The 18575-nt window shown below is 38.1% G+C and overlaps 1 protein-coding gene across 4 annotated transcripts in view; it reads left to right on the top strand.

The window, feature by feature from the left end:
• Nucleotides 1-18575, top strand: part of ACVR1C (activin A receptor type 1C) — a 242857-nt gene that overhangs the window by 127641 nt on the left and 96641 nt on the right. The window contains exon 1 of one of the 4 annotated variants that reach the window (XM_037850101.1): nt 1757-2044. The exons of the other annotated variants lie outside the window; for them this stretch is intronic. Coding sequence (XP_037706029.1) covers nt 1972-2044 — 73 coding nt within the window. The 5' untranslated portion in view covers nt 1757-1971. Of the gene's footprint in view, nt 1-1756; nt 2045-18575 lie in introns of those variants that run through there. 4 annotated transcript variants of the gene reach the window in all.

Raw genomic sequence — 18575 nt, 5'->3', positions numbered from 1 at the left:
ATAAACTTTGCTTTCTTGGAAGATGAGAGCTTTCCAACTTGCAGAGAATGTTCATTACTATAGTCAAGGGACAAAAGAAATGTGGGAGAGTGAATACCTGACATTAGAACAATGCCTTGTAATTTAATAATGCTTTCATATACATTATCCTTTTCAATTTCAGCCACAGTTTTGGCTGAGAAGTAGGGAGGGATTTCAGAAGTCCCATTTACTTTTGAGGAGGCAGGCCCAAATAACACAATAAATCCTGATCTTTAGACTCCAATTTGTGGTTTCCAACCATAGATCACAATCTAGGGTACACTTACCAAGTCAGCCAAAATATAATATGTCCTATCATTTTCTTGCCTTTTTTTTTTTAAAAAAAAAAACAAAAGCATCTGTTTTGTGGGTGTCTGAAAGGGCTCAGACTTGTCCCACATCTCCAATATTTGTTTGTTTGGATCCAGGATAAAATATGAAAAAGTCTTTTTATGCCTAGGAATCTTTTGATTCAACCAGGGTTGTGCTGGGGAGATCCTCATGACTGCCCCCTGATGCCTTCAAGTCCAACAACTAACCCACCTACAAGACTGTAGTCCTTTGATAGCTAAGTCAATTATATACATCATTTCACCATAGGTCCTTCATAGCCCCACAAAGAATACAGGCTTTATTTAATGCTTAGCTAGGTGAAAAAGCAAGTAATACCTCTTACTCAAAAGCAATTAATTTATGTGACTAAATCATGTTTCAAGGAACCCCCTGCAAGTAGTAATACCATGGGCAAGCGTTTCTTGGCTTTTTGTGTAGATCAAGTTAAAATGAATCTATTCACAGGCTACACGGATAAATTGAATTGAGGCTAATTTCTATTAATTGGCAATGTTGCGCTTATATTTTCATTCACAGTCCACATGGGATGCACACTCATTTGATAATAAGGCTTTAGAGATTTAAACAATATTCAAACAAGTTTCTAATACTCTACTTTAAATAATCTTCCTTCTCCTTCCCTTAATCCGTGTGTGTGTGATATTTTTTCAGTTCTTCAACTGGTGAAATGACAGCTACCGAGATATCTTCCATAGGGCAGGTCCTCTACCTGTAAACCTGGTTTACATATTGCACATAGCCACGTCAACTGGCGTAGGTGGTCCAGCTTTGGTCGCCATTCATAGAGCGGAAGTTTCCCGGAAGCACCAGGTAAGAGATGAAGTTTTTAAGGCAAAACCTCAGGTAGGTCTCGAAAGCAGGCAGACAAATGGTCATTTCCTGGGCTGGACAGAGAGGGCGCCCTTCCACAGACTCAAGAACAGCCGGGACTTAGCGGTGGGACACGCCGGACAAGATTACCACGGTCGGCGGCCAGAGGAGGTGGGGGGAGGCGCGTGTCCCATGGGCTGTCCAGTTAGAACATATTCAAGGCACTGGACAGTAAATGAATGTCACAAGAGCTGGACGGATGGATATTCTGTGGGAGAGTATAGAGCGAACCAGCAGAAAGCCTTTGCTGCTGGGTTTTGGTTTTCCTGAAATCCCTCACGTCCCGACACCCCTCCCAGAGTATTCCGGTCTTGGGGGCTCAGCGCTGCCTCCCCCACGCTCTCCCAGTCCCGGCTCCCGGCGATCTCGCTGCCCGGCCACCCCAGCCACCCCTTTGCCCGCCTGCCTGGCAGCGACAGGCCCTGGAGGCTGCCAGAGCGCACAGGGGGCGGAGGCGCGGCGGGGGCGGGCTCTGTCCCTTCCACCCCCCAGCCCGGCTGCGGGGCCCAGTGGCAGGAGCGTCGCGCACAGCCAGCCGCGGGGGGCGTGGGAGGGGGGAGGCAAAAGGTGGGGGCGCCCGCTCAGATTAGAGGCAACCGCACATTTCTAAAGGGTGTCAGGGCTGCGCTCCCCTCCCGCGCCCGGGAACTTTAAAGCGGTCCGCGCTGCCCAGGCTCCTGGTTCGGCTCCGGGGCCCCGCAGCCCCAGTGCGCCCTCCTGGTGGCCATGACCCGGGAGCTCCGTTCGGCTCTCCTCCAGGTTCTCCTGCTGCTCGCCGTGGCCGCAGCGTTCTCTGCAGGTACCTAGGGTTCTCCGTCCTCAGCTCCAGCGGGGATGGAAGTTGGGGCGGTCTGCGGGTGGCCACGGGGGTGAAGGAACAGTGTGCTCGGAGCAAGCGGATCTTCGGTGGGGCGGAGGAGGAAGCGCCCGGCAGTGAGGGAGGGCGGGATAGGGCGCCGCGTGGGCACCTGACGCCTGGCGATCGTACAGGTAGACAGGTGTGTTGGGGATGAAGCCACCAGGAGGAGGGAACAAGCGACAGGGACATGGGGATATGGGGAGTAGGGGTGAGGTGGGTGACGGAAATTTGGGGGCGGTTTGCTGCAGAGGGAGTAGGAGAGTGTTTGTGGGTGTAAGCAGGCCTGGGAGCTGGGCGGCCCCAGTTCATTCTGTAGGGAGGGGAGGGCTGCAGGTGCACTCTGGGGACACTGTGCTGAGCCCCGTAATGCTGCACAAGGATAGCGGCGCGGTGGTGGTGGTGGTTTCAGTCCGTTTTGGGGGGCGAGGGATACTCCAAAAGCCGCTAGTGCAGGGCTGTGGAGGCGGGAGTGGGATCTTAAATCTGCGTGGTTTGCAGTGCACGTTGCTTTCGAGGTATGATCTTTACTGAGAGTTGCAGGGAAAAAAAATTCTGGCAAGCGCCCCAACGTTTGTAACAGGTCTATGCCTTGCTAGGCTAAATAAAGCCTTCAGCCTAAGCTAGAAACGTTTCTCTATAATGTTTACTAGAATCCGGGGCAAATGCATCTTTGGTAAAATCCTAGTGTGCTATGATTAAAAAATCCTTTAACTCTAAAACTATTCTCATTACGGTATTAGCCTGGGTTACCTAGATCAGGAACAGATACCTTGCTAATTCAGTCTTTAAACATTTCAATCAAACATTCAAGACATTTGCACGTAAAACCTAGGTGTTTTCCCTTAGAGTTGTACTTTGGAAGCCGGTTTTGATGCATGTTTGTTTTCCTAGATGACAATCTATTTGACATTAATAGCTGTATTTGAGGGTGGGTAGTTTTTCTCTTAATTACATATGCAGGAGAAAGTTTGAAGAGAATAATTAGCTTTGACTTACAGATATCATTGTTGCCAATGGCCTGAAAAAAATCACTAACTACATACCCAAGTAAAAATTTGATTATTGGAAGGGATTAATTGATAAACTATGAGGATTTAACATTCCATTTATCTTTGAAAATGCGCAGTCTTTTAAGAAAGCAGAGTAGCCCAGAGTACTGATTTGACTGTCAGTGAGATGATTAAGTGAAATATTTGTGTTAAAAGTTAAATTCATCAATGGGAAGGAAACTGACTGTGGAAGTCTTTATAAGAAATGGGTGGAAATCTGCAGATTTGGGACAATGAGAGTGCTCTTGATGATTTAATAGAATTTAACAACAAAAATGTCTCTCATATATCCCAGTTCGACTGTATACCTGTGAAATTTCTTCACAGACTTTCTGTACAATCTTTTTTATTTTGGGGAGCTAATAACTTGGCTGCAGACATTTTAAAAAGCAGACCCTCAACTCTCTTTTCCCTGGTTTGAAAGGTATATTTTGTTATGTGGCAGAATCTTTGGAAAATTTTTGGAGATCTTGACCATGGCAGCCTGAGAAAACACGCCCCACCATGTTCTTGAAAACCTTTTGAAACTGAAAGTTGCAAAAAATTTATATGTGTATATATGTATGTATATACACACACACATAGATAAATTTGATTTCCTCAAAATATGAAGGCTAAGAAAAAATGTCTGGTATGGAGATAATACATCAATATAGTAGAGAAGTATTTATCAAAGTTGAGCTTTTACATAAACTTTGTTTTTAATGTCAAATGCAATCATTTTCAATCTTTTAAGAAACTTTTACCCCTCTTTGTTTTCCACAGAAACAATGCCTGTTGCTATTTACATTTTTGGTTCTTAATTTTTATACAGATCTTTGGCTATTTAGCAGAGGAATTCAAAGCATTAAAATTTTTTTAAAAATTGATTTTCTCATATGGTTCCCCAGGTTATTTATGACCTGGTCACTTTTGCAAATTACATTACTCAGCATATTGGCGATTTTTGAAAATGTATTTGACATGTTGGCATGTTGTATGACATGTTGCTCTTGGCATGGGGACATGGCCAGCGAATCTGCATGACAGAAAGGGCAGTTCCCAACTTGGCTAGGACCCTAAGTATCTAAAAACACTGATAAGTCAATAAACCTTTTTTGCTCTGGCTGTTGTTCCCTAATACCTCTCTCATCTCAAGCTGGTCATGCATTGACATGAGCATCTCAGAGGATAACTGCTGGTGGAAACTTGGAAAAAATATTTATTTGTCTAGACTGGATTAAAAATTGGGCTGCTCTGGTTGCTCTGATTATTTAGGTTCTGGGTTTCTTGATACTTGATAAGAAAGATCTGACATGAATTCACAGCAGTCATCATGCTTACTAAATAAAGAATGGCAGAAAATGTCCTGGAGTTCTTTTGAAACTGTGATTTAGATGTTATATAGATTTTCACATAGTGCATTTTCTTCTAATTTCATGAAGTGCCTTTGTCCTCTGGCTGGAAAAGGATTATTGCCATTCTAGAAAGCTGTATGCTATTACTCTAAAAATGAAAAGATAACTGTTTCGTTTAATAATCCGGGTGGGTGGGTTCATGTAATGAGCTTCCAACCTCCCCCCCCCCCCCCCACAGCTTTAGGGGTTCCCATTAAAAGTTTTTTTCTTGTCTGGGAACTGAAAGTGAAAGCCTTGGGGTGACTGAGTTTATAAATGCAAAAGATTTTGTTACCTTTGCCCTTTAAAGCACAGTCATTTATTAGTTGATTGACATAAATCTGGCAAGAGATGTTTGGTTTCAAGGAAGAGAGATCTCTGGGCCAGGAGAAGTTCTCTGTGAAGAAACCCTCAGGGGATTATTTCTTCATTGATCGTAAAACTTGTTATCTAGCCTCAAACTTATGGAAGTATAAAAGTTCCTCTGAATGACTAAAATCAAAAAAACAAAAACACAAATACAAAAACAAAACAGGACTTGGGGTGTGAGAGAAAGAGAGAAGTGAAGGATGACACCGTGTTTGGCCTGAGCAATGTAAGAATGGACCCCTACATGGGGTGGGCAGACTTCAGGAGAAGCTGGTCTGGGGAGGCAGGGGATGGGTGGCGGGTATCAGGAGCTCAGTTTTCAGTTTAAGATGCCTATTCAACATCAAAGTAGAGATATCAAGTACACCATTGGTTTTATCCAGGGGATAAGTCTGGGCTGAAGATAAAAAATTGAGAGTCAAAGGCATATACAGAAAAATTTTAAAAGGCACATTAAAGAGCAGCACAGATTTAGCAAATAAAGTACAGGACACCCAGTTAAATTGAATTTCAGATAAACAACAAATAATATTTTAGTATGTCACATGTTAAAAAGTACTCACTTTTTAATTCAAATTTGACTTGTCATTCTGTATTTTATTTGGCAACACAACATTAAAGAAATATTATGCAGAAATGAATGGCTTGTGATACATGAACTCCTGGCTCTTTTATTAAAAACATAAGTGTGGACCTGTTTTCTAATGCATGTCTCTTCAAATTTTTCTTGTTCTAGCTCTGCTATCATCCCCATAGGCATCTCTGAATGAGTTACTCCAAGTTCTTTGCGCAAGATATCTTGTGTGAACAAGGAGGAATGCCGTTCCAGTTTACTAATGCTACCGTTATGCAAAACACCAGAAATGGATTGGCTTTTATAAAGGGGGTTTATTTGGTTACAAAGTTACAGTCTTAAGGCCATAGAGTGTCCAAGGTAAAGCCGGAACAATGGGGTACCTTCACTAAAGGATGGCCATTGGCATCCGGAAAACCTCTGTTAGCTTGGAAGGCATGTGGCTGGCATCCGCTTGCTCCCAGGTTGCATTTCAAAATGGTGTTCTCCAAAATGTTGCTTTTGGGGCATTTTGTCCTCTCTCAACTACAGCCCCTCTTCACAATGTCACTGTCAGTGGCTCTGAGGTCCTTCTGTCTGTGAATTCCTTTATATGACTCCAGTGATCCAATTAACACCCACCTTGAATGGGTGGGGTGACACCTCCATGGAAATTATCCAGTCATTCACAGCTGATTGAGTCACAGCTCCATGGAAACACTCAAAGGATTCCAATCTAATCAACACTAATACATCTGCCCCACAAGACTGCATCAAAGAATATGGCTTTTGGTGGGACATAATATATTCAAACTAGCACAAATGCATACTATTTTTTTTAAACAATCTTATATGAGTATCTTGACATGAAAGTACATGTGAGAAAGATTAGAATAACTTTCAGGACTCCCTGGAAGTTCTTGTTATGTGAGAGCAGTTGGTTTTCCCCAAATTTGCTGTCTTTTGAATGTGATTGTTATTTTCGGATGCATTTTTAGAGTATTTTTCTTTTGAATAAAATTTCATCTGTTTCTCTTTTGGGGTAAATGCTTCCAGGCAGTAGACAAGATCAGGGTTGTTGTATTTTTCTGAGCAGTACTTGCATCTCTTATTGTAAATGGGAGACGGTTAGCAGTAAAGGAGATTGGATTGGTTTAGAGTTAGGGAGGACATGTTAATCTGACACAGTTTAGGGTTTTAGAGCATATTCCTAAAAGAGCAATGGCAAGTCTTTCAGGGAAGTGTCAGTGATGCATCAATCCCTATTAGAGGCTCTGTAGTTCCTCTATCTAAGGCTTAACCTGCAGTTGCTGCTACCAAATGATTAGTGTTGGCTTCATTTTGGGATTTGTAGTGGGAAGTATCCTGTAAATGCCCAACTGTAGGCATGCACCATTAAAAAGTGCAAAAAGGTATGTTTACATGTATTTAAAAATTTTATTTTAATAAAAAAGAGGGAAGAATTAATCTTTAAGTATAAATAATCAAAAATAAGCGTGAAAACAGAGGAAAAAATTATAGTCACAAAGAATGTGCTATATATTCTACCTCATTCCCCTCTTTGAGATTTCTTCTAGATTTTCCATTGTTTTGGCTTTTTCTGTCTTAAATTTTTCATAGCCAATAGTCAAAATCTCAAGGTTTACTCTTATAGCATTTAAAAATTGGGATAATATTGGGATATGTTTGTAAGTGTTATAGAAGTAACACTTTTGCTATAGGGACCCAGAAATACTGAAATACTTTCTGAGCTCAGCTGTGCTTCACTCCCATCTAAAAGGGGCCACTAAGGGAAATATCTAGAAAAAGGAGGCAAAGTAACCTTTTCTTGTTACCTGGTGCTTTGACCCCAGATTGCAAGGTAGAACTCTAATATATGCCCCTTTTCTAAACTCTGATTGAATAAACTGAGCATACAGAAGAGGGAGCTGTGATAAACCAGAATCCTGGATCCTTACACTATGATACCATCGAAAGGAAGTCCATTGCCTAGCAACAAGGGAAATGAAAACAGGGAGGCAGAACAAGGGACCTCTATCTGCCAAACCTTGCATCTGTCCAGCCTTCACGGTAGCTCGGGGAAGAGGTCCAGGTTGTGATCTCGGGGGCAATTTCTATGGGAAGAAAAGGCAGAGTCTATGGAGAGGGTTGGCTGGGTCTCTTCTGCAAGGAAGCAGGTCCTACACCTCCCACACTTGCCATGGAGAAAAGGTGGAAGACAGGGACATGAGCGTGAACCCTGTGCCTTTTATGTTCTTTGAAAGCTGGATCCCCGAAGCACATGGAACACTTGGTTCCCTGAAATCTGAATAATACAGATCAGTATTCCTCCCACTTAGGGATCCAGTAAAAAGTAAAAGGGAGGGGGTGGGGAGTAGAAGCCTGAAGCAGACAAGAAAGATTTTATTTCCAAAGAAGCCAACACTTTGCTGCTAATCATGGGATACCCCTCCTTGCCGCATCACGTGCCTCTTGAATTCACCTGCTCTGATTGGAGAGCCAGGCTTATAAGGCTCTGCTCTGTCCTAATTCTTCACTTTCTCTCCTCCAGAATAATCTCCCCTGTTGTTCTCTTCTGTCTTTTAAAGAGTAGGCATGTGAAGATGCTGTTTCTTTGTAAGTCTTATAAATTAATCCCCTCAAGAATTCTATGGGTGAATCACTCAGTATGACTCAAGAGCTTGGCTTATTATTTTTTTAAAACCATTTAAATTTGCCAATGACTTAAACATCCCAAATTAGATCAATCTACTTTTTTCAATAAACTTTTCACATCAAGAAAATGATTAAGCTGCTTTAAATTTGAAAGTGAAACACATACATTTTCTCCTAATGTATTTTGCCAACCTTATCTCATAATAAGGTAAAATGACAGTGATAGAAGCCACATCCCTGTTTATTAATTAAGTTCCTTATAAATTTTCATTCAACTTCATGGTTGACTGAAATAAATACTCTGGTCAAAAACAGGATTACAAAGAAATCCAATCCATCAGGCTATGGACAATGATAATTTTAATATGAAATGTATAGTATCATAAACACATGCTTCTCCAAGAGATGTTAGCACAAAGGGTGGTAATCCAGATTAGCGCGTCTTTAAAGAAACCAGGTTGTTTTAAAACAGAGTCAAAATATATGAAAGAGTATTAACTCATCACATCTCACAAATTTTATCTGATGACATTTTCCTGGCCTGCTACCATAGAAATGTGTGTTTCTTTCTTCTCCACCATCTCCGTTATCACTCTCCAGGAGTAAAGATCTACTCTGTCAACATTTGCCTGCTCTACTAGTTATAGTGAGACTATGTTCTTGTTCAAATTCCCCTTACAATCTGTAGTGTGTATTTCCAGGAAATAGACAGTACATTGTAAATTTGAAACACTGACTAAAGAATAATTATATGAGTAACAGAAGATTTCTAACAGGATAATAAATGAACAATTGAATGAACCTCTCTTTTTCTTTCCTACAGCTCTTCTCTAGCTATATTACATTAAAGGCATTGCTTTTTGCAGAGAAGGAAGTTGACGTTATTACAACCTCTTAAAGGATTATTACCTCTTAGAGGATTGAGAGTTATTATGCCAAATCAAGATGAAAATTCTCCCATAGAATTGCTTATATTCAACTGTGTTTTCAGTGTTGCTATTGGTTAATGTGAATGGATGTTGTTTTAGTTTCCTGACTGCTAAAACAAATACCATACTATGGGTTGGTTTAACAACAGGAATTTATTGGCTCACTGTTTCAGAAGCTAGAAGGCTTGCTTCTTTATGGGGTTGGTATTTTCTGGCTGGCCGGCTATCTTTGGAGTTCCCTTAGCTTTTCTAATTCATAGCAACGTGCATGGCGGCATCTTCTCCATTCTCTTTTGGGTTCTGTTGACTTCCATCCAGCTTCTGGCTGTTCCCTGTGACTTCTCTCTCTGTGGCCTTCTCTATAAGGCCCCCAGCAATAGGATTAAGACCCATCCTGATTCATTTGGGCCACACCTTAACTGAAGTAAACTCATCAAAAGTCCTCTTTACCATGGGTTCACACCCACAGGAATGGGTTAAGATTAAGAACATGTTTTCCTGGGATACAAAACTCCAAGCTACCACACATGCTGTGAGAAGTATGTATGTAAGAAGAACTGTGAAGCTCAGTCTTGCTTTTTCCATAATATACAGTGAACTTTTTTAAAGACCCAAGGGAAATCATGATTTTCTATTTTAGTATTGGAATAATTGTGCTTTCCCTGAGCTTTATAGACTCTGTAACAGTCATATTTCTCTCATACATTGTATCAGAATGTATCATCGTCCTTTCCAAATGTTTAGTCTTGATATGCATTGTGTGTACTAATCTTACTCTTTGCTCCATCCAGCTTATCTAGCCTTTTCCATTTTAAAATTGAGATATAGCATATATACTGTATGTGTGCAAAGTGAACTAATTTGAGTGTATTGCTCAAAATTTTTAAACATATCCATACAACCATGTTACCTCCACCCATATCAGCACCCCATAAGACATTTTATGCCCATTTTCAGTCTATATCACCCATCATCCTCACAAGGGGTCCATTACTTTGACTGCTGACATCACTGATTAGCTTTGTCTATTCATTTTTTTTTTTGGTAGGTGCTCAATGCATATTTGTTGAATGAATGACTGACCAAGTTAAAGAAAGAGAAAAATAAGCCTAATAATTTACACAGGCTGACTATTACTGTAGATTCCTGTACCAGACAGGAAGTTTTGCTTCACTGGGCCACTCTTTTCCTCCACCCCTCTGAGTTCCCCATCTCTTACCTCTCTTACCAGGTCAGAGTGATAGCTCTGATTGGTTATTCTCTGGGGAGCTTTGTTTATTCTTGAACTTCAAATAAGTGGAATCTTATGTACTTTTCTGCATCTGTATTCTTTCATTCAGTGATGTATGCCAGTGCTACTTCCACTGTATAAATATAGCACAGCTTATCCATTCTCCTTTTATGGACATTTGGTTATTTCTAGCTTGGAGCTATTATGAACAAACTTTCACTGATTTTTTCATCCATCTTCTTGTGAACACACATAGTCTTGGGTATGTATGTAGGTGTTGAATTTCTGGATCATGGTGTATTTATGTTTAGCTTTAGTAGAAATTGAAAAATAATTCTCCAGAGTGTCATTGTTAATAATTCTCCAACTGTACCATTTGGCCTGCCCACCAACACGTATGGAATTTCTGTTGCTTGACATCCTTGCAATTTAGTGTTGTCAGGCTTTTTAATTTAGTCTTGTTCATGTATAATGTTATTGCATTGTAGTTTTAATTTGTATTTCTTTAATGAAGAATGGTGCTGTTGGACACTTTTTTTATGCTTATTGGCCCGTTAGGATATGCTCTATACTCCTCTGTGAAGAATCTTTGTGTTTTTTTTTTTTTTGGCAGGGGAGGAGATTAGGATGTGTTAGTCTTTTTGATTGGGTTAGTCTTTTTATTATATTTTGTTTTATTATTTTTATTTATTGCATTGGAATTATATAATCTTATAAATTATTTCTCATAGACATGATAAAGTATACATATATACATGAGATATCGTGAATATATTCACTGGATCTATGGCTTGCCTTTTTGCCTTCTGAATGGTATTATTTTATAAACAGAAGTTCTAAAATTTGATGAAATCTAATTTATGTTTTATTTCTTTTGTCATTAGTGTTTTTGTGTCCTTGGTTACCCTAAGGTTATGAAGACATTCTCCTATGTGTTTTTTTAGAAATCTGATTGTTTTACTTTCCACATTTAGATCTATGATCCACCTGGAATTAATTTTCAATATGGTATACTATAGGGGGCTTTTATTCTTTTTTTTCCTCCCTATACAGATAATACAGTTGCTCCAGCACTATTTATTGAAAAGAACATCCTTTCCCCTTTGCATTGTATTGAAGCCTTTGTGGTAAATTAAGTGACGTTGCATCTGTGCTCATACTTGTAGATTTTATATTCTGTCCCATTGATCTATTTGTTTATGCTTATGGAAATGTCATGCTCTCTAGTACTGTGGCTTTATAGAAAGTTTTGAAATCTTGTAGTGTAAGTCTTCCCCTTGCTGCCTTTAGGATTTTCTTAGTTATTCAAGATTCTTTGCATTTCCATATAAATTTTACACTCACCTTATACATTTTCAAAATAATCTGATGGGATTTTGTTCTGATTTCATTGATTCTGTAATTCAACATGATTAGAACAGCCATCTTAAGAATATTGAATCTTATAATCCCTGAACATGGTGCATATCTCCATTTATTTAGGTCTTTTTTTCTTAGCAATATTTTGTAGTTTTGAGTAGTTTTGTAGTCTTGAGTTTTTGCCCATCCTTCCTTAAATTAATTCCTAGGTGCTTGAATTTTGAAAGTGCTATCACAAATGGTATAGTTTTCTTAATTTCATTTTCTAATTGTACAATAAAATTAAATTGATTTTTGCCATTTGGCCTTTTATCCTATGACCTTAATAAATTCACTTACTAGTTCCATTATTTGTAGATTCTGTTATATATACACAATCATGTCATCCTTTACATGTTCCATTTGAATCTTTATGTCTTGTATTTCTTTTAATTACCTTATTGTATTGGCTAGGACATTGATACTGTGCAATAGAAATGTTATGAACTGTAGGTTTTTCATAGGTGCCTTTTAATACATTAATATTCTTCCCTTCTATTTCTTGTTTGCTGAGGGTTTTCAATACAAATGGATGTTGAACTTTTGTCTGATGCTGTTTCCACATCGATTGAAATCATATAATAGATTTTCTTCCTTTTCTGGTAACATGATGAGTTACAGTGATTGGTTTTTGAATGTTAAACCATCCTTGCACTGCTAGTATAAACCTCACTTGTTATATTTGCACATTTTATGTTTGTGGATTTCATTTGATAATATTTTGTCAAGGATTTTCACAGCTATATACATGAGGACTATTGGTCTGTAGTTTTCATTTATTATTTTTTATTAGAGAATTTGTGAGTTTATAAAACAATCATATATAAAATACAGGATTACTGTACACCACCCAACACCAACACCTTGCATTAGTGAGTAACATTTTGTTACTATTGATGATAGCACTTTTAAATAATTGTATTTTTAATGGTAGTTACCTTTGTTAGAGTTGTTGAGAGATTATTAAGGTGGTTCTATTTTCCGTTATTTATATTAGGTGTATTTTTTTCCATATACCACTCTATTATTACCACCTTGTCAAACATTAGTTATAACCCATGAAAGAACATTTTTATACTTGTACTATTAACTATAGGCCATCATCTGTAATAGATTCACTGTGCTATACAGTCATATGTTTTGTCTTTAAATTTTTATTCTAGTTATATATACATCCTAAAGTTTCCTCTTTTACCACATTCACCTGTATAGTTTAGTGCTGTTGATTATACTCACAATAATGTGCCACTATGACCACCATCCATTTCCAAACCTTTACCATCAGCTTAAATAGAAATTCTGTACAAGTTAAGCCTCAACTCCCCATTCTCTAACCCCAATTTATTGCCTGGTAACCTATATCTTAGATTCTGACTCTATGAGATTGCTTATTATAATTAGTTCATAACAGTATCCTTTTGTGTCCGGCTTATTTCACTCAACTTCATGTCATCAAGGTTCATCCATGTTGTTGCATGCATCAGGGCTTCATTCCTTTTTACTGCTGAATAATATTTCATCATATGTGCATCAGTTGCTGGACACTTGGGTTGCTTCCATCTTTTGGCAATTGTGAATATTGCTGCTATGAACATCAGTGTTCAAATGTCTGTTTGAGTCCCTGCTTTCAATTCTTCTGTGTATATACCTAGTGGCAGGATTGCTGGATCATATGGCAATTCTATACTTAGCTTCCTGAGGAATCATTATAATGTCTTCTACAGTGGCTGCACCAGTTTATATTGCTACCAGCAATGAATGAGTGTTCCTATTTCCCCACATCCTTGCCAACACTTGTAGTTTTCTGTTTTTTTAAATAGTGGCTGTTCTAGTAGGTGTGAACTGATATCTCATTGTGGTTTTGATTTGCATTTCCCTAATAGCAGTGATGTTGAGCATCTTTCATGTGCTTTTTGGCCCTTTTTATTTCCTCTTTGGAGAAATGTCTATTTGAAATCTTTTGTCCATTTTTTTTATTGTGTTGTTTGTCTTTTTATTGTTGAGTTGTAGGATTTCTTTATATATTCTGGATATTAAGCCCTTATTGGATATGTAGTTTCCAAATATTTTCTCCCATTGAGTAGGTTGTCTTATCACTTTCTTGACAAAGTTCTTTGATGCACAAAAGTTTAAATTTTGAGGAGGTCCCACATATCTTTTTTTTTCTTTCTCTTGTTACTTGTGCTTTGGTTGTAAAGTCTAAGAAACCACTGCCTACACAAGATGTTGAAGACGCTTCCCTATATTTTCTTCTAGGAATTTTATGGTCCTGGTTCTTATATATGTCTTTGATCCATTTTGAATTAATTTTTGTGTAAGGTGTGAGATAGGAGTTCTCTTTTCATTCTTTTACATATGGATATCCAATTCTCTGAGCACAATTTGTTAGAGTCTGTTCTTTCCCAGCTGAGTGGACTTGGCAGCCTTGTCAAATACCAGTTGTTCATAGACGTGAGGGTCTGTATATGAACTCTCAATTTTATTCCATTGGTCAATATATCTATCTTTTTGTCAGTACCATGCTCTTTTGACCACTGTAGCTTTGTAATATGCCTTTAAGTAAAGAAATGTGAATCTCCCAATTTCCTTCTTTGTTTTCATGATATTTATGGCTATTTGGGGTCCCTTACCCTCCCAAATAAATTTGATAATTGGTTTTTCCAATTCTGCAAAGTAGGCTGTTGGAATTTTGATTGGGAATGCATTGAATCTGTAAATCAATTTGAGTAGAATTGACAACTTAATGATTTTTAGTTTTCCAATCCAAGAACACAGAATGTTCTTCCATTTTTGTAGGTCTTCTTTGATTTCTTTTAGCAATCTTTTGTAGTTTTCTGTGTACAAGTCCTTTACATCCTTGGTTAAATTTATTCCTAAATATTTGATTCTTTTAGTTGTTATTGTAAATGGATTTTTTCTCCTGGGTTTCTTCTTCAGATTGCTCATTACTGGTGTACGGAAACACTACTGATTTTTGCATGTTACTCTTGTATCCTGCCACTTTGCTGCATTCATTTATTAGCTCTAGTAGCTTTGTTGCAGATTTCTGGGGACTTTCCATATATAGGATCATGTCATCTGCAAATAGTGAATGTTTTGCTTCTTCCTTTCCAGTTTGATGTCTTTGATTTCTTTTTCTTGCCTAACTACTCTGGCTAGAACTTCTAGTACAATGTTGAATAACTGATGACCATGGGCGTCCTTGTCTTTTTCCAGATCTTAGATGGAAACCTTTCAGTCTTTCAGCATTGAGTATGATGTTAGCTGTGTGTTTTTCATATATGCCCTTTATCATGTTAAGAAAGTTTCCTTCTGTTTCTATCTTTTGAGTGTTTTTATCAAGAAAGTATACTGGATTTTGTCAACTGCCTTTTCTGTTTCAATCAAGATGAAAATATGGTTTTCCCTCTTTGATTTGTAATGTGGTGTATTACATTAATTGATTCCTGTGTTGAACCACCCTTGCATACTTTGGGAAAAAACCCACTTGATCATGGTGTATAATTCTTTTAATGTGCTGTTGGATTTGATTTGCAAGAATTTTGGTGAGAATATTTGCATCTGTATTCATTAGAGAAATTGGTCTGTAATTTTCTTTTCTTTTAGTATGTTTATATGGTTTTGGTATTAGGCCAACATCACATTGGCCTCATAGAATGAGTTAGGTAGTGTTTCCTTCTCTTCAAGTTTATGCATGCGTTTGAGCAAGAATGGTATTAATTCTTTTTTGAGTGATTGGTAGAATTCACCTGTGAAGCCATGTGGTCCTGGGCCTTACTTTGTTGGGAGGTTTTTGATGACTGATTCAATCTCTTTGAATCATCTGGTCTGTTGGTGTCTTCTATTTCTTCTAGAGTCAGTGTAGGTTGTTTGTGTGTTTCTAGGAAATTTATCCATTTCAGCTGTTGTCTAATTTGTTGGCATACAGTTGTTTATAGTATCCTCTTATGATCTTTTTTATTTCTGGGGGATCAGTAGTAATGTTCCCCCTCTCATTTCTGATTTTATTTATTTGTATCTTCTCTCTTTTTTTCTTTGTCAGTCTAGATAAGGGTTTGAGATTTTTTATTGATCCTCTCAAAGGACCAACTTTTCATTTTGTTAATTATCTCTGGTTTCTCTGTTCTTGATTTTGTTTATTTCTGTTATAATCTTTGTTATTTCTTTCCTTCTGCTTGCTTTGGGAATAGTTTGCTGTTCTTTTTCTAGTTTCTCCATGTGCACAGTTACTTCTTTGATTTTAGCTTTTTCTTCTTTTTTAACATAGGCATTTAGGGCTATAAATTTTCCTCTCAGCACTGCCTTCATAACATTCCATAAATTTTGATATATTGTATTCTTTTTTTAATTCATTTTTTCCCATTTGTTTATTTTATTTTTTAAATTTTTATTGGGATTGTTCAGATACCATGCAATTTTCCAAAGATCCAATGTGTACAATCAGTTGCCCCTGGTACCCTCATACAGCTGTGCATCCATCACCACACTTAATTTTTGTTCAATTTTTAGAAACTTTTCATTACTCCAGACAAGAAATAAAGTGAAAGATGGAAAAAAAAAAAAAAAAAAAGAAAGAAAGAAAAAGAAAAGGAAACTCGAATCCTCCCATATCCCTAACCAACCCCCCTCAATTGTCGACTCATAGTGTTGGTATAGTACATTTGTTACTGTTTATGAAAGAATGTTGAAATACTACAAACTGTAGTACATAGTTTGCAATAGGTATATATTTCTACCCTATATGCCCCTCTATTATTAACTTCTAGTTGTATTGTCATACATTTGTTCTGGTTCATGGAAGAGTTTTCTAATATTTGTACAGTTAATCATGGACATTGCCCACCATAGGATTCAGTTTTATACATTCTCATCTTTTGACCTCCAACTTTCCTTCTGGTGACATACATGTCTCTAAGCTTCCCGTTTCCACCTCATTCACGCGCCATTCGGCACTGTTAGTTATTCTCACATCTTGCTACCGACACCTCTGTTCATTTCCAACATTTAGTTCATCCTAGTTGAACATTCTGTTCATACTAAGCAACCACTCCCCATTCTTAAGCCTCGTCCTATATCTTGATACCTTATATTTCATGTGTGTGAGTTTACACATTATAATTAGTTCTTATTAGTGAGACCCTGCAATATTTGTTGTTATGTATCTGGCTTATTTCACTCAGTATATTGTCCTTGAGGTTTTGACATCAACCCATTGTTTTTTTAAGATGGTTTTGTTCACACCCCATACATTCCATCCTAAGTAAACAATCGATGGTTCTCTGTATGGTCACATATTTATGTGTTCACCACCTTCACCACTATCTAAATAAGGGCATCTACATTTCTTCCACAAGGCAGGAGGGAGCGTCAGAGAAGGTAGAGAGGGAAAATATAGAGGAAAAAAGTGACAGCCAGGAAGTAGCAAAAGGAAAAGCAATCCCAAATCAAAGTAGGGTAAAGAGTCAGACAACACCACCAATGTCAAGTGTCCAACACGCCTTCCCTATCCCCCCCTCCTATCTGCATTTACCTTGGTATATCACCTTTGTTACATTAAAGGAAGCATAATACAATGATTGTGTTAGTTACAGTCTCTAGTTTACATTGATTGCATCCCTCCCCCAGTGACTCCCCATTTTTAACACCTTGCAAGGTTGACATTTGCTTGTTCTCCCTTGTAAAAGCACAGATTTGTACATTTTATCACAATTGTTGAACCCTCTAGATTTCACCAAGTTACACAGTCCCAGTCTTTATCTTTCCTCCTTTCTTCTGGTGTCTCACATGTTCCCAATCTTCCTCTCTCAACCATATACATAGCTATCTTTGTTCAGTGTACTTACATTGCTGTGCTACCATCTCCCAAAATTGTGTTCCAAACCACACACTCCCGTCTTCTGCTAACACTCTGCAATGTTCCCTTTAGTATTTCCTGTAGGGCAGGTGTCTTGTTCACAAAGTCTCTCATTGTCTGTTTGTCAGAAAATATTTTGAGCTTTCCCTCATATTTGAAAGACAGCTTTGCTGGATATAGGATTCTTGGTTGGCGGTTTTTCTCTTTCAGTATCTTAAATATATCACACCACTTCCTTCTTGCCTCCATGGTTTCTGCTGAGAGATTCGCACATGATCTTATTAAGCTTCTTTTGTATGTGATGGATTGCTTTTCTCTTGTTGCTTTCAGGATTCTCTCTTTGTCTTTGACATTTGATAATCTGATTATTAAGTGTCTTGGGATAGGCCTATTCAGATCTATTCTGTTTGGAGTACGCTGCGCTTCTTGGATCTGTAATTTTATGTCTTTCATAAGAGATGGGAAATTTTCATTGATTATTTCCTCTATTATTGCCTCTGCCCCTTTTCCCTTCTCTTCTCCTTCTGGGACACCAGTGATACGTATGTTCTTGTACTTTGTTTCATCTTTAAGTTCCCGGAGACATTGCTCACATTTTTTCATTCTTTTCTCCATCTGCTCCTTTGTGTGTAGTCTTTCAGGTGTTTTTTTCTCCAGTTCTTGAGTGTTTTCTTCTGCCTCTTGAGATCTGCTGTTGTATGTTTCTATTGTGTCTTTCATCTCTTGTGTTGTGCCTTTCATTTCCATATATTCTACTGGTTGTTTTTTTGAACTTTCAATTTCTGCCTTATATATGCCCAGTGTTTTCTCTACAGCCTCTTATCTCTTTTGTGAAATACTCTCTAAACTTTTTGAATTGATTTAGCATTAGTTGTTTAAATTCCTGTATCTCAGTTGAAGTGTATGTTTGTTCCTTTGAGTGGGTCATAGCTTCATTTTTCTTAGTGTAGGTTGTAGTTTTCTGTTGTCTTGGCATCTGACCTCCTAGGCCACCCCAATCAGCTTTTCCCAGATGAGAACAGGCTCAGGTCACAGAAAGAGGTAATATTTCAGTATC

The sequence above is a fragment of the Choloepus didactylus genome, chromosome 9 (genome assembly GCF_015220235.1).
Source record: "Choloepus didactylus isolate mChoDid1 chromosome 9, mChoDid1.pri, whole genome shotgun sequence".
NCBI lineage: Eukaryota > Metazoa > Chordata > Mammalia > Pilosa > Megalonychidae > Choloepus > Choloepus didactylus.
The sequence above is the reverse complement of the archived record's forward strand: the minus strand, read 5'-3'. Positions and strand labels throughout refer to the sequence as shown.